General features: G+C 39.5%; 1 protein-coding gene across 1 annotated transcript in view; it reads left to right on the top strand.

Annotated features, from left to right (window-relative positions):
• Positions 1–12,947, top strand: part of LOC139749066 (uncharacterized) — a 193,222-nt gene extending 180,275 nt beyond the window's left edge. Inside the window, 12 exon segments of the mRNA XM_071662523.1 lie at positions 121–444; positions 1,817–2,541; positions 2,543–2,639; positions 2,641–2,965; positions 3,939–4,146; positions 4,504–4,662; positions 6,404–6,552; positions 6,793–6,974; positions 7,879–8,085; positions 9,910–10,014; positions 10,365–10,586; positions 11,221–12,947. Of these exon segments, the coding sequence (XP_071518624.1) occupies positions 121–444; positions 1,817–2,541; positions 2,543–2,639; positions 2,641–2,965; positions 3,939–4,146; positions 4,504–4,662; positions 6,404–6,552; positions 6,793–6,974; positions 7,879–8,085; positions 9,910–10,014; positions 10,365–10,586; positions 11,221–11,391 (2,874 nt within the window). The 3' untranslated portion in view covers positions 11,392–12,947.
• Positions 12,948–16,011: the final 3,064 nt, after the last annotated feature.

The following is a 16,011-nucleotide window of genomic DNA, read 5'->3' as shown; positions in this document are numbered from 1 at the left end:
TGTCAGAGAACGTAAGGTCGTCCTCGTGAGACACATCAGATTAGTGTCAAGACTCTTGTACATTGTGAATCGTGGATGCTTATTTTGGTTATCATTTAATGAGAGACTTTTATCTTCCAGCCAAGTTACCGTGGCCCTGCGGGGGGCGGGATGCACACCGCCGCCCACCCCAGCATCCCACCAGAGGGCACCCTGGCTGGGGTGTTGCCTTCACACCCACACCAACGCCCTTGTGAATCCCCCTTCCTTTCCCGCCCGCCTTACCGGCCGCCCACGCTTCAGCAACACCAAACGACGTCTCAGCACCACCCAGCCAACTCCCAACACCACCCAGCCACCTCCCAACACCACCCAGCAGCCTCCCAGCACCACCCAGCCACCAGTAATCAGCAGACAGCCTTCACCAGAGAGACGTGGGTGCGCTCCTCTCACGGACAGTTCAGCGTAAGTCAGGCACGCCGCTGGTGCACACCCGCCACACATCATCACCTGCACTTGAGCGATATTACTGTTGTTGTTTTCATGAATTTAAAAAAAATATGACGCGGGAAATGGTGATCGTGTATGCCCCGTCGATGTAATTATACGAAATTGTTTAACTTCGTATTTTTCGTTTCCTTGTGATCTTACTTGCATATATATATATATATATATATATATATATATATATATATATATATCCCTGGGGATAGGGGAGAAAGAATACTTCCCACGTATTCCCTGCGTGTCGTAGAAGGCGACTAAAAGGGGAGGGAGCGGGGGGCTGGAAATCCTCCCCTCTCTTTTTTTTTTTAATTTTCCAAAAGAAGGAACAGAGAATTGGGCCAGGTGAGGGTATTCCCTCAAGGCCCAGTCCTCTGTTCTTAACGCTACCTCGCTAATGCGGGAAATGGCGAATAGTTTGAAAGAAAGAAAGAAAGATATATATATATATATATATATATATATATATATTATACTTCATCGTCGTTTTCCATGTTAGCGAGGTAGCGTCAGGAAAATAACCTTAGAAAGACCCATCCACTCATATATACATATATTAACATACACACACATATACAACATCGCCACCCCCTGTGTCAGCGAGGTAGCGCCACGAAACAGACGAAGGCCGCATTCTCTAGCTGGGAAACGGCGAATAAGTATGATACACACACACAAACAGGATTTCTCAATAGGCTCCTGCAGCCCAAGGCCGCCATAACAGGGATGTATGGAGTCTTTCGGCGTGAGAAATTCTTTGACAAAACTGTATTCCCAATAATACTACCTTGCCAAAGGCGACCTTTCACACGCAGTGTAACTTCGTGCAGGCAGACCCACAAGGGTGAAGGCAAAGACGCGCTGTGGAGGTTGTAGTGAGGATAAGGGTGTAGTGAAGTGTTCCTTTAATATATACTGTAAGGGTCGAATCAGCGGCCACTTCTGTCAAGGATATAGCGAAGGTGAGGACGTAGCAGTTGAGGGTGTAGTACAGTTGAGGGTGTAGCGTGGGCGCACACGGAAATGTATGGGGGGGAGAGGGGAATACGTGTATATAGGGGATAATCTTTTACAGAAGTCAAGAATGACAATGTGTTAGCGATATTAAATACAAGCAAAAAAAGAATTAATAAGAATCACGAAATGTATACTTTTATTCTTAAATAACTATGACAAGAATAACCAATTTATGACATTTTATTGCTTGTGCTTATTTTGCCTGTTGCTTTCTTTATTCCCTAAGATAATACTCGGTCCCAGGACTCTGCTACAAAGTAATTAGCATTCAAGATATTAGTCATGATGTTTGATACGTGGCCTCCTTGTCTTTCAGGGTATTGTAGAGATCCATCCACATCAGAGCCACCTGCAGATGAATGGTCATGCCTCTCAACATCATGCCACCACCCCAGGTCACATTCCTAATGGGAACACCCATGTTCACGCTGGCAGTCACCCTGACGGACCATACTCCCACTCCATTGGCCATCACTCTCACATGAATGGCCACCAGGACTCTGTTCATAGTCATAATAGCCAGAACAACAGGACAGCTGGACCTGTGGATGACAACCACGCCAACAACTCACAGGAACGAGATGATCCTCACAAGGATGATAAGTGGGGCTCCCTGACGCGTGGTTTGGCAGCTCGTAAATACCAGCACTTGAAGGAAAAGTTATCCAGTAAGTTTTCACGCGGGGATAAACCTGATGATCGCACCGCCAGCTCTCAGGCCGACGGTAAAACCATGACGTCTCAGGGTACCAACACACAGGCCATCTCATCATCTGCTGGTATGAACGCCAGTGGTAGTTCGCAACAAGATGCAAGTGGCATCCAGGCCGAACCGTCTCGAGACAGTAGCCGCATCGCCAAACTCAACACTAGCTTCCGCAAGGCAATCCATCAAAGTTCCCAGAAGACTAACCTGCAGGAGGCAACGATGGAAACTAGCTTGAGTACGAACCAAGAGCAGGGAGCGTTGAGTCAACACGGAGGTGTTCTCCCTCCTCACTACTCTCGTACTCCTAGCCAGTACCAGTCACAGCAACCTCTAGCGGGTCCCTGGTCTGCCGCCAGCGACTCACCGCGCGGCTCTACCACCACCCATGTCCTCCCCAAACTTAAGTCGTCAGCACCAGCACGATCCTCTGGGGACGTGGCTTAGCCAACAGACGGTCGGGATCATATCACCACTTAGCCCAGCTTCGACAGGAGCCTCCATCATGGCGCTCTCATCACTATTCTGTTGAAAACTTAGTTGACGCTCATGCTCTACCCTCAGACCACACTTATTCTGGACCGGCAGTCAGCAGTGGGCATAGCCAGACAACAGGTGGGGAAGGTGTTGGCTCAGGTGGTTCAGACTCGGGTCGTGGGACAGCTGGTAGTGGAGGTGAGAGTCGGGTTCCCAACACTTTAGACACCAGCCTCGACTCTGCAGCATCTCAGCGACAAAACAATCAAGGTCACTCCTCAGGTGAGGAATGGTGTTATGAATGTTTCTGTTAGGTGTATATATATATATATATATATATATATATATATATATATATATATATATATATATATATATATATATATAATTATCCCTAGGGATAGGGGAGAAAGAATACTTCCCACGTATTCCCTGCGCGTCGTACAAGGCGACTAAAAGGGAAGGAGTAGGGGTCTGGAAATCCTCCCCTCCAATTTTTACTTTTCGGAAAGAGGGAACAGAGAAGGGGGCCAAGTGAGGATTTTTTCTCTAAGGCTCAGTCCTCTGTTCTTAACGCTACCTCGCTAATGCGGGAAATGGCGAACGTGTATGAATATATATATATATATTTCCGTTTCCCCTATTAGCAAGGTAGGTCCGAAATAGATGAAGGAAGGCCTCATTCGCTCGCATACATTACTTAGCTGTCATGTGTAATGCATCAAAACTGAAGGCTGCTTATGTGGGAGGTTATTTATTACATACATGAACATGCTGGCTCATACCAGTATTGGTATGTGTGTGTGTGTGTGTGTGTGTTACATCACATATGGTACTCGAATCTGTATATTTTCCTTTGATTTCTTGTGGCATTTTTTTTCTAATGTACGTGTTTTAGGTGTACAAGATTTCTCCTCTGATGGTACATAATCGGCTAGCTATCTTAAAGGACGTCCATGGTCAGAAAAACATTTTATAGGACATGAACACAGAATACAAGCTTGGGGAGTCACCGACTTTCATCCCACTCGGGAACCAATACTGGGCACACCCCAAGACCGGTTATGAATAGGTTACTTGAAATTTTGCACACGATGAAATCTCAGACAGCTATCATATGGTCAGAAAGTAAGTCACTAGGTTGTTTTAAGTAAAGGAATTCAAATTATAGTATTGGCATGTTTCTTTGTTAATGGTGAATCTAAGTTATAACCGAATGTTGGAAAACAAAGAAATTTCTGGCTTTTATTCATAGGTAATGACTCAGAGTGGGTAGACATGACAGATGCAGAGCTACAGCATATCATGAAGAAGGGGTCTGATGGAAAGACTAATGGAGGTTTGGTAAGACGGGAATCCCTCGCTGCTACACCTCCCTTGCCTCCACTCTCACCAGAGGGAACACCTCACCCTTCCCCTCGATCCTCACCACCAAGGCATCGCAAATATAGTCTCTCCTACAGGTATGTTGTAGAAGTATTGACAATGCAAACTGATATTTACTTTCTTTTGATGATAAATATCTGTGTATAGAAAAGGTTTGTAAATGTCAACATAACTGTATGAAGGAAAGAACCTTAATTCTTCTGGAATTCTGTGCTTTTCTCTGCAACTCTGCGAGACATTTTGAATATATAGTACATATAATGATGCAGAAGTTTCCAAATATTTATTTAATTGTAATTAAAACAGGTTTAGCACTTCTCATGAAAGCATCAGTAAAACAGAGATTGTGAGCATAGTTTGATTAGTGCACTAGCATATGGCTTGCAAATTTGTCCTTAGTTTTTCCAGTTTGAGTTATCAATTACAACCCACAGCTGCAATGGTCTCAACAAACCTGACCTCCTGGAGGCTGCTGGACGGGATGGGGGTAAGAGGACGAGCCAGGAAGGAAGAGCTGGTAGCAGTTCTCAGAACAGTTCTCAGTCAACACCCAGGAGAGGGGGAACCTCTCAAATGCAACAAGCACATAGCAGGTGAGATAAAGATCATTCTTAGTTAGCAGCGCATAGATACAAAGGTCAAACCTCTGTGTATACTTGAACCTCTGTGTATACTTGTCAGATATGCATAACTAAACAATGATTATAAACTCATAAACCACCTGGGTATGCTTACTTGGTCTCCAGTTTTGAATATGACTGTGCTGTGCATCATCTATGGGTTTTTAGGTTAACTGTGCAAGCAAGAAGGCCTTTGGTTACCACATGCAAAATTCTGGAATGGGAAGCAGAGAGAAATTTGACAGGAAACTCCTTACTTTTATGTTTCTAACTAGTTTATGAAGAGAAACTGGTTGATATAGAAAATGCATGGTGAGAAGTACTTTCTATGATCCAATTGATAGAGATATGTGATCCACATATATTACAGCATTTTCTCTTAAATGCAGTTTAGGGATTAATCTTTGTATTGTTTATCTATCTTTATCTCTAATGTCCATTTCCTCCGGGAACTTCCATCAAGGAATGGCCACAGCAAATCTCCACTTATCCCTGTCTTTACATGCCTCCCTCATATACACCATTCCATGCACGCAAAATTGTCATAAAATGGTTGCTGTTGTAATGAGGTAACTTAACTCAACCACTGATGGTTCCTCTAGATCGCTCAAACTTCTATACAGAGCAACCAAAACTTAGCTGAAGCCTGTTTCATACAGCCCTTCATCACAAAAACAGAATTTAACTGTAATTTTTATCATGGTAACAGTATGCATTAGAATTAATGTATACTGTTATAAGTTGCTGAATAATATTTCAGAATGACTTCTAACTGGTATTTAAGAAAGTTACTACAACTGGCAGGAGTTGGGGAAGGAAACCCTCCCCTCATGTTTCAGTTTCTAAAAGTTAGAACAGAAGGAGCTAAGATAGTGTGCCTGGGGAAAGGAAACAGAGATGTTCTGGCTCTGAATAACACAAAACTCAAGGATAAAGGGGAAGCATCTGCAATTTCCTCAGAATTTCCCACAGATACCCAGAGATTCATGCTATGGAAGGTATCACCATTATATCTTGCTTTCCAAAAACTGCACGGGCAATCAGAGAGACGACTGAGAGATTCAGTGATTAAGGAATGAGAGTTAAGGCAAGATTGAAAATAACTGAAGTAAAAGTGGTAGAACAATAGCTGGAAGGATTAGAAAAGTCACCCTTCTTATTGATGGGTTATATCAGTGCATGTTTCCAAGATCTGGCAAGTTTTCTGCCTTTAGGTAACAGTTAAACACATGAGCAAGTTCACACATAAACTGTAAAACGGGATAGGGGATGCTGCTCATTCCTAACACCTTTTTTGTGTCCAAAGAGACAAGTCCTCTTTTGGAAAGGATGAAAAGAGATTAAAGGAGGGGCATAGAATTAGTGAAAGGAGAATCAGGAGATGAAGAAACAAAATCATGCAGAGATGAATTAGAGGAAAAAAGAAAAAGACCCAAAATAAGTAAATTTGTCAGTAGGAGGAAGAGTTGCAGTATCTTTAGGATGGAAGAGAAAGTATAGATAGTTTGACAGAGATTGAGATGATTGTGGCCAAAATCCTGAGAGACATGTCACATGAAGAAAATAAGATATCATTCGTCTTTGAATAAAGGGATGCTTTTCCTTGATGGAGATGGAAGATGAACAAGAGTTGGGGAGAGGAGCATTTTCATGCCCATTATGCTTATTCCTTACTCCAGTAAGGTTGCACTATCTAATTTTTTTCTGCCTACAGCAGCAAGGGCACCTCCACTTTTGCTGGGAGCAACCACAGATCACTGGGAGTTCCAACCATTGACTGGTCACACAGAAAGGAAGATGAGAGGCAGAGGAGCAATTCATATGACCCTTTAAGTAAGAACAAGAGCATCAGAGTTAATATGGGTAAGTGCTAAGAAAAATTACTTTTCTTCAACATGTTCAGATGGCATACTATATCTAAAAGCTGATTTTATCTGTTTGTAGAGAGCCAAAGTTTAGTTTATGTTTTCACTTTAATATTGTATATATATTATATATTTTAGCCAAAAACAAAAATACCATATCAAGTCTTTGAAGGGTGATGAATGCACCAACATCATTCCTAAAGTTGTAATTCTATTGCTGAGTCTTTCTTTACCCTAGGCCCTAGTGGTGGTGAGCTGGATACAGGGGATATGACATCCACCACTGATGCCCTAGACCTGGACTCTATGTTGGATGGTGTGACAGAGGCCACCACCGATGACGATGCTACTTCTGCCTGTGACCCTGACGTCCATCTTATCAGGAAGCAATTAGAGGGCCTTGAGGGCATGTACTCAGAGGTAAAGGCATAACCATTTACAGTGATGAAAAAGTGGATAGTGAAATTTTCTTGAGAAATATGAAAATAATAGAATATCAACACTGATTAGATTGTCTCAAAACATTATCTAACAACCTTTAATTTTGATGCAAAACTTATTATTATTTTTTTGTGGAGGTTCCCCTATTGCACGATTTTTTTTTTCTTTACAAAAAAGTGCACACAAAATATGTATTTTTCTTAATTTAGGCATACCTGTTCCTAATCTAGGAAAAACATTATCTGTCTTACTAGCCAACCTCATAAACTTGCATTTTGTATCTTATTTATATAATTGGGTGCAGAAAAATCATCAAAATCATAATTTAAGAATTAAAAGTTAAACATTTGTAGTTTAGGAAAAATGCATTATATACCAGAATGGCCATGGGTGTAATAGGTGGGGTTAGGTGCCAAAGATGTGGAGAGTCCCTAGAAAGGGCACACATTTATTTACAGTAGTCACTAGCAGATTACTAATGCCTCCAGTGAGTTTCAGTGACTGATCCCTTATTTGGGATGCCATCTCTGGCAGTTAACTAAAACTATAATGTTTGCAGAACTTAATTTGTGGCAGATAATTGTATGTGTAAATTGATATTCATAGCACCCTGGTACGTAACAGTAGATTGATGCCCATAGCACTGAAATGGTTAGATTCATTTTGTGTATATTTTTATGATTAGTTTTGAAATGGTGAACTAGTTACTAACATAGTTTTCATACTTAAAGTTCATTCACAATTTAAAGCATATCATTTCATTCTTTAGTCTGCATGTTTGTACTAAAATATTCTGTATATGAGAAACTTTAATCATTAAATGTAATCTATTCTAAAATCATCTCTCAATATTTTTAATGATATGTTTGATGCGCTTCTGTAGGTTCTCAAACTATTAGGAGGACGCCGCAAAGGTAGACATACCATTGGCAACGGGGTTGGTTTAGGTGACCTGAAGACTTCCCATCGCCGCCTGCATGGGTCACTATCATCATTGCCATCATCTATAGTATCATCTCGCCCAGGGAGGGACAAACGCAGGGTTATTGATGACAGAGTAAGAAAGATTGGCAGAGACGGTGGTGGAAAGGTAAGAGAACATCAAATATAAGGTTCTACATAAGGAGTGAGAGATATACATAGGCACTAACGTAAAAGTAAGATGCCTCTATTTCAAACATGTCGTACAGTATATTTATTTTTCTGTTTATATGCCTGTCTCTTTTGGCACTTAGATGGAGATAGCACTTTAAATTTTTCAACCATTCACCAATCGGTCATCTGCTCTTTGAATTGCCAGAGTCAACATTGACAACTGAAATGTTTGTTGAATATGTTGGTTATGGTTTTGCCATCTTACACATTTGGCATGCATGAAGATATATGAATGTATACATACAGAAAAATATGAAGTTGCTTCAGTAATTATACACGAGGGAAACTGTTTTAGGGACCCACAAATACAAAGATAAGTGGATCTAACCAAAGATAAAGGCTGAGTAATAGAAAATAGCAATTTTTAAAGGCTCATACATGAGATTACATGACAAAGAAAAAGAAGTGTGCCAAATAAATTAGACAGAGGGCAGCAGTAACAGGAAAGAGAGCAGATACTTTCTTTTCCCTAAGTAATATTTTCCTTTTTGATTAAAGAATATGTATATTGCTCTGCATAAATATAACAGTACTTCATACTTTTTCTTTCATACGTGTTTCCTGTTTTCCACCTTAGAAGGGATTTTTCACAAACAAATGAAATAAGTAATGAAATGAACACATGAGGAAATGCTCTGGCTGGGGTGTCTAAATGTATGTGGATGTAACCACGATGAGAATAGAGGAGAGATAGGTAGTATGGTTGAGGTAAGAAACCTGGATATTCTGGCTTTGAAAGAAACAAAGCTTCAGGGGAAGAATAATCTGGAAATATCTTAGGAGGAAAGTCAGGAGTTTGTGAGAGGACAAGAGCTCAGGAAGAAGTAGCACTACTCCTCAAGTTGTAGGAGTGTGTGAAGTATAAGGAAGTGAATTCTAGACTGATGTCACTAAAAATGAAAGTGCATGAAAATGACATGGGTGAAAAAAGGGTTGTGAAAGTAATTGCAAACTTAGAAAAGATGCTTATGAGAAGACAGACACCAAGGAAAATTGTGTGTAGATGCAAAAGAAGAGAGTAAATGAAGTTTAGAGAGTGGAAAAAGAATGTGATGTGTTTAAGGAAGCACTGCATACATGTGTGAGTGAAGTGTGTGGTATGAGGATTCTCACACAAATCTGCCACCAGTGTGTGCCTTGTCATCAGCAAACAGGCCCCCAACTCCCAACAGACTGCATACTTGCTCCTCTCTCCAAGAACCTTGCATTCACCTCCCTCTCTACCCATCTATAAATGAATTAAAAATACATTGTGACATCACACACTCCTGATGCATACCTACCCTATCCTGGAACCACTTACCCTCCTTACATTTAACTCACACACATGCTTTACTCTCAGAATAAAATCTCTACCACAGAGCATCTCACCTCTATCAACACTATCATGTGCCTCCTCCAGATCATTAGATGCCACACACTTGTTTTTCTGTTTTTATAAGTATTTCTCACACATTCTCCAAAGCAAACACTGATTCCCTCATCCTTTACCAGTCATGAAACAACATTGTTCCTCCCTAAAGTGACACATACAGATCCTTCTGTTTTTAATTATTTCTTACACTCATTCTTCAAACTAAAGATCTGATCCAAACATCCTCTATTACTCCTAAATCCATACTGTTCCTCCCCGATGCACACCATATGTATTTATATTTGTATGTGTAATTCATTAAAGCAAATGATATCAACTTTTGCAGATAATTTGCAGCACTCTAATATAAATAATACTTTAGTCAGAGATCTGGTATTCTTTCAGTCCATACACAAGCGGTTCCAGCGGCTAGAGAGTCATGTTGTTACACTGGCTCGTAGTGTGGCTCACCTTAGCTCTGAGATGCGTACACAACATCTTATGTTTCAGGTAAGTCTTATGTTGTGTACCTGAGAAGTCTAAGGCTGTGCAAAACCTTGAAAATTCAGTTTTTGTTGGTTTCATTGTAATTTTAAAGAATCAGTTACTATATCAATTTTCAGTTTTCATATATGATTTAATCTATACAACCTCTTTGAGAAATAGTATCTTGCATGCTCTTTAGGATGCAAAAATGTGCATGTTTATTTATGAAATGCCAATCGATGATGTATTGGAAAACTATTGCTATTAATACATTTAAGTACATGTATTGGAAAACTATTGCTATTAATACATTTAAGTACAATCAAAACAAATTTACAAAATTAATAAATCCAGCGTTAATTCTACTTATGCAGGAAATTGAAAGCATTCGAGGGGAACTATCAGCTCTAAGAACTGGAGGTAGTGGGAGTGGAGCTGCCAGTAACACAAACAGAAATGGAGGTCATGTCTCCTGGGAATCGTTCAGAGCCGGTATTCCTGGCCTTTCTAATCCTAGCAGAGTGAAAAAACTCACTCAGTTCTTTGGTGACGAACCTCCACTAGTGAGGATCTTCCTTAGGAAACTTGGTTATGAGGTATGTTTCTGTATACTGTAGTGCAGTTGATGTTTTTGTACATTGTTTTTAGTGGCCAACATGGCATGGGAAGAAGCTAGCCCCAGTCACAGTCATATTGGATGGTGAAAATATAATAGGCATCAGAAAAAAAAGAATCTATGAAAGATTATTTTGAGCTCCTCAGATGTTTGTAAGCCTGATTGTTAAAGTTGGTAAGAAAGAATCTGAGCTTTAAATGTATATTCATCATCCATAAGAAATACTCTTTTTCAAAAGGATGTCCACTTAATGTGAGAAGGGCATTGTAGGACAAAAAACAATGTGAGATGGACAATATAAGACAAATACTAGGTAAATGAATTTGATTATGTGACCCCAAGACCCCTTTTACAAGGCTTCTGTAGCTTGAAGGCTGCACTAATCAGTTGTTGTAGGGACAGGATGGACTCCATTGGAGAGATGTCCTCTGAAAATATTGTACTTCAACATGATAATAAATGATATATACGTGTCATAATTTTTTATGTAAGTTCATCATGCTGATATGGCAAAATTTTAAAAGTAATGCATCAGATACAAGATGTCTCAGATGTTATGTATGTTCATAAAATACTACTTGGTGCCTTAGAGACCAATTTTCTTCTCTACACAGAAATATGCTGGTCTGTTCGAGCAGGAAAAGATTGGAATGCTGGAACTACCATACCTGACAGAAGAGCGCCTACAAAAAATTGGCATTCCCATGGGTCCAAGACTCCGAATACTGCAGGAGGCCCAGGGACCCATCAGGAAGGAGGGGAACCTCAGTGTATATGTGGTGTGAAGAGACCATGACTACCTACATTACTGTGCCAGTTTATAATTTTGTAATTTACAAAATAGCATTTCTTGTGACATTTATGTACAAAATGGTTGATTTAGAGACTTCAGCCACAACTATATTTTTATTGTTTTGAGCAGGCCAGCAGGCCAAAAATTGAAGAATAAACTTATGTCACATGGGAAGAATGCGTACTTCACATTTACTGAATACTTTCTCAGGAAAGTTTTAATAGTTGTCACTCATTGTAAAATCGATACGTTGCACGAATATATTTCATGAGTATCTTGATGTCATGATTTTGACTTCATAACATGAAAAATATTTATGACTGCTAGACTTGCCAAAGGTTGCATAAGTGCTATATTGATGTAAAATAATGTATTTAAGTGTGACTACTATATACTGCTGAGGTTATTAATGCCAAAGCTATTTATATACTCACCATCATGAGTGTGGTACATTATCAACATTGTTTACATGATTTTCTTTGAGGCGAAATATACAGTAAATAATTTCCTCTATACTTGCCAGCTACAATGTCTTTCATGTGGTGAGTTTTCACTTCCCAATGGAACACTCCTTTGAGATATAAATAAAGAACATTTATGATGGCATTGAGTCATGCCACACCGAATTTTTTTCATCAGGCATGTCTTTTAATGCATTTTAGATTTCTTTTATCTGCAATCAATTTCACCTCCTATTCTGATCAGTTAGAGTATGGAGAGTGTCTCTTGTCATGGGCCTTGATGATGCAAAGTAATGTCATCCCATGCCTCTACCAGACTCACTCACTCCCATGCCAAACTTTTTACAGGGTCATTCATGTACTTACACCAAACTGTTTAAATCTTGCCAATACTTTCAACAATATTTCATGTTTTATACCTAAATGTTAACTGTCTGTTCAGAACATCAATTCTCATTGCTTTAAATTTCTGTTCTAATCTACTGACTTCAAAGTTTTATCATCAGCTGAAAATATTATTACACAACATTTTGTAAACCTAAGCCACTTTTAAATGGTGCTACTTCCATTTAGAAACTCTTGGATGTTATGAAATGGTAGTAACCTAACTTTGCTTATCCTTTCATGAAATTATACGACTGTACTTGTTAATAGTCTGAAGCTGTTCATCACAAAAAAGCCCTGACTATTAGTATCATGAAGCATATCTTAATGCAGAAAGTCACACTGACCAGGCATTTGACAATTGTTATGTATGTATGAAGAATTTTTTGTATCTGAATAATTTGTATACTTTTCTATTATGCATGTATTCACACTAAACAGAAGAATAGCAGTAAATTGGATGTAAAGAATTTCAGTATTAGGAATAAACAAAACATTCATTTAGGTTCATGTAAATCTTTATCACTAAATGTAGCCCCTAATATCACATAATTACCTACCAGTATTTTCATAATGTAAAAATTGTATATAGTATTTAGTTCATAAGGGATCTTACTAAATTGTACAAGAAGTAATGTACATGTGCAGTTTGTAAAAAAAATTTTTTTGTATACTTGAGAAAAATATATTAAGACATGAGTAATTTCAGTATTTATTCCTCCATATCACTGGTAAGCAGGTAAATAACATTCATGCGAATCTGACTGTTGGAAGAATGATATTTCTGCCTAAAGGTGAGGTGTGCAGCCATTAATGCTTCTGGTGGCATCCCACACACTGTTACCAAAAACTACAGGATATACTTTTTCCATACAATGCTCAGTTTCTCTGGAAATGTCAAAGACTGTGCATGATCTGTACCCTCTCATTATGTAATGACGTATACAGCTCTGAACTTCATACACTGTAACAGATATTAGTCATGAAAGTATTTGATAAGCAGCCAATGATCAGCAAGGTTTATTATCAGTATCACCTGCCTGGGTACCCAGAGGGTTAGTGATGCCTTCAGTGTGAGCCAGCACTTCAATGGTTGTCAAGTTGCACTCCTATGACCCAGGAAGCTGTCTTTTCTTTCTGCCTCACCCACATGTGAACTACTAGTATTCTTTCCACAATTATACAGTCTCTCCTTGTCAAACATTACATCTGACAACACTTAACTCACATAGCTCATTCTTCGTAACTCCAGATTTTCCTGTGGTGAGCACCATGAGCTAGCCTGCCTTTCGGAAAAAAATTTTAAAAACAATAGATAGAAGTAGTAGGTAGGAACATTTAGGCAGGAGCACTAGGTAGAAACATTAGGTTGATGTAATGGGTAGGAATATTAGGCTGGAGCATTAGGTAAACGTAGTCAATAGGAACATTATGTAAAAGCCTCTGCAAACACTAAGCTGGAGTTGCCCTCTGCCAGTGGCCTGTTAAGGGTGGGGCACTAAAGGCTAAGAAGTGGCACTGGAGTGCATTAATTATTGAGACTCTATTGATGTGGCCACTCCCTTGAGGGAGTTCCAAGTGGGAACAAGCATTAGAGATATAGACAGAGTCATGAAAATCCTTATGAATCATTAGTTTGTGACAAATACTTCCAAAAAATACCACAGGCATTTATTTCCAACACTCACCTTCTTCCTTTCTTTTGCATTTAATTCTTTTACTGATGCAGTCCTCAATTCCAATGAACACTGTGCTAGAGAACTAGAGCAATAGTACACTCAGCATATGTCATGCAACTAGTAGCAAAGCAGCCTGACAAAATTTTTCACTATGTTGAGCTGTGTATTATTTCACTGGGAAAATTATGCTGTTAATATATCAAAATTATGGAAATATTATCTGGAACATTAGATTATCTCCACCAAACAGAGTGTACATTGGATGTGAGGATTACTTCAGTGGAATAATTATGCACAAAAGAAAGAAAAAAGGTGGCAGTTTAGTGAAAGAATTTCATTCTAAGAAAGGAAGGAGGTGGCAGTATTGGAAATAAAATGTCTGACGATGATTTGTGCCAAGTGGGTTGATCATGAAAGAAATAATACTGCTGAAAAGAAGGGTGACAAGGGTTTGCTTAAATGGTTCAGGGATATTGAAAGTATGAGTGAAGGTACTGAAAAAAATGGAGCTAAATGTCATAAGTAGGAGTAGCAAAAGTGGATAGAAGGATGGAGTGAAGGAGGCTCTGGAGTACTGGGGTCTAAACATTCATGAACATGAACGACATGCAGTGGATGGAATGAACCAGAGCAATGGGCTAAATGAAAGGAAATGAAACAGTCATGGTGAACCATAAGGTAGTCTGAGGGTCTTGGCTGTGTATGGCACTCCATGGTTTCAACACACTAAACATTCGGTTTGAGATGAAGCCCTTCTTTGTTCCTGATGCTACCTTGCGAAAGTAGGGAAGCCAGTTAGGCTAAAAATAAATTGCATCTATTATTGGTAAAGGTAGCCTTAAGCTATACAGATATCTGTCTTATTTAGCTTTTTTATTCTTTGCGGTACCTTGCACTAAGGGCAACATATTTCGTTTTTGTTCCGTGTCTTTTCCTAACGATCCATTCTGTCTGCCTTGAAATTTGGGAAACATGAATCTTAATTCAATAATACATTTTTCATTTCCTTTTTATCTAAGTCTGAACATGCAGTAGGGTGATAGCCATGCATGGGATAGTGAACTGCAGCAATGTGGCTTACTGGGGATGGTGTGCTTTCTGTGACTGAGCCATGGTGGAGACTTTTACAGGATTAAAAATCAAACAAACTTAAATCATAAGTTTGAGGAGGCTGTTCCTTACACTTTCAATCAATTACAATGAAACACTGCATGCAGATACCTTTAAAAGCCCCCTTTACAATGCTTAAGATAAAGTGATAATCTGAGCTTTTTCTACTATTTCTAGTTGAAATCTTTAGGGCTTTGAATTAACATATTTTATTTGTATACACTGTATACATTATTTTTGCTTGTTCATTCCCTGCGTGTCGTAGAAGGCAACTAAAAGGGGAGGGAGTGGGGGGCTGGAAATCCTCCCCTCTAGTTTTTTTTAATTTTCCAAAAGAAGGAACAGAGAAGGAGGCCAGGTGAGGATATTCCCTCAAAGGCCCAGTCCTCTGTTCTTAATGCTACCTCGCTACCTTAATGCTATATATATATATATATATATATATATATATATATATATATATTTTTTTTTTTTTTTTTTTTTTTTTTTTTTATACTTTGTCGCTGTCTCCCGCGTCTGCGAGGTAGCGCAAGGAAACAGACGAAAGAAATGGCCCAACCCCCCCCCCCATACACATGTACATACACATGTCCACACACGTGTATACATACCTACACAGCTTTCCATGGTCCACCCCAGACGCCTCACATGCCTTGATTCACTCCACTGACAGCACGTCAACCCCTGTATACCACATCGCTCCAATTCACTCTATTCCTTGCCCTCCTTACACCCTCCTGCATGTTCAGGCCCCGATCACACAAAATCTTTTTCACTCCATCTTTCCACCTCCAATTTGGTCTCCCTCTTCTCCTCGTTCCCTCCACCTCCGACACATATATCCTCTTGGTCAATCTTTCCTCACTCATTCTCTCCATGTGCCCAAACCATTTCAAAACACCCTCTTCTGCTCTCTCAACCACGCTCTTTTTATTTCCACACATCTCTCTTACCCTTACGTTACTTACTCGATCAAAC

The sequence above is a fragment of the Panulirus ornatus genome, chromosome 6 (assembly GCF_036320965.1).
Source record: "Panulirus ornatus isolate Po-2019 chromosome 6, ASM3632096v1, whole genome shotgun sequence".
Taxonomy (NCBI): Eukaryota; Metazoa; Arthropoda; class Malacostraca; order Decapoda; family Palinuridae; genus Panulirus; species Panulirus ornatus.
The sequence above is the reverse complement of the archived record's forward strand: the minus strand, read 5'-3'. Positions and strand labels throughout refer to the sequence as shown.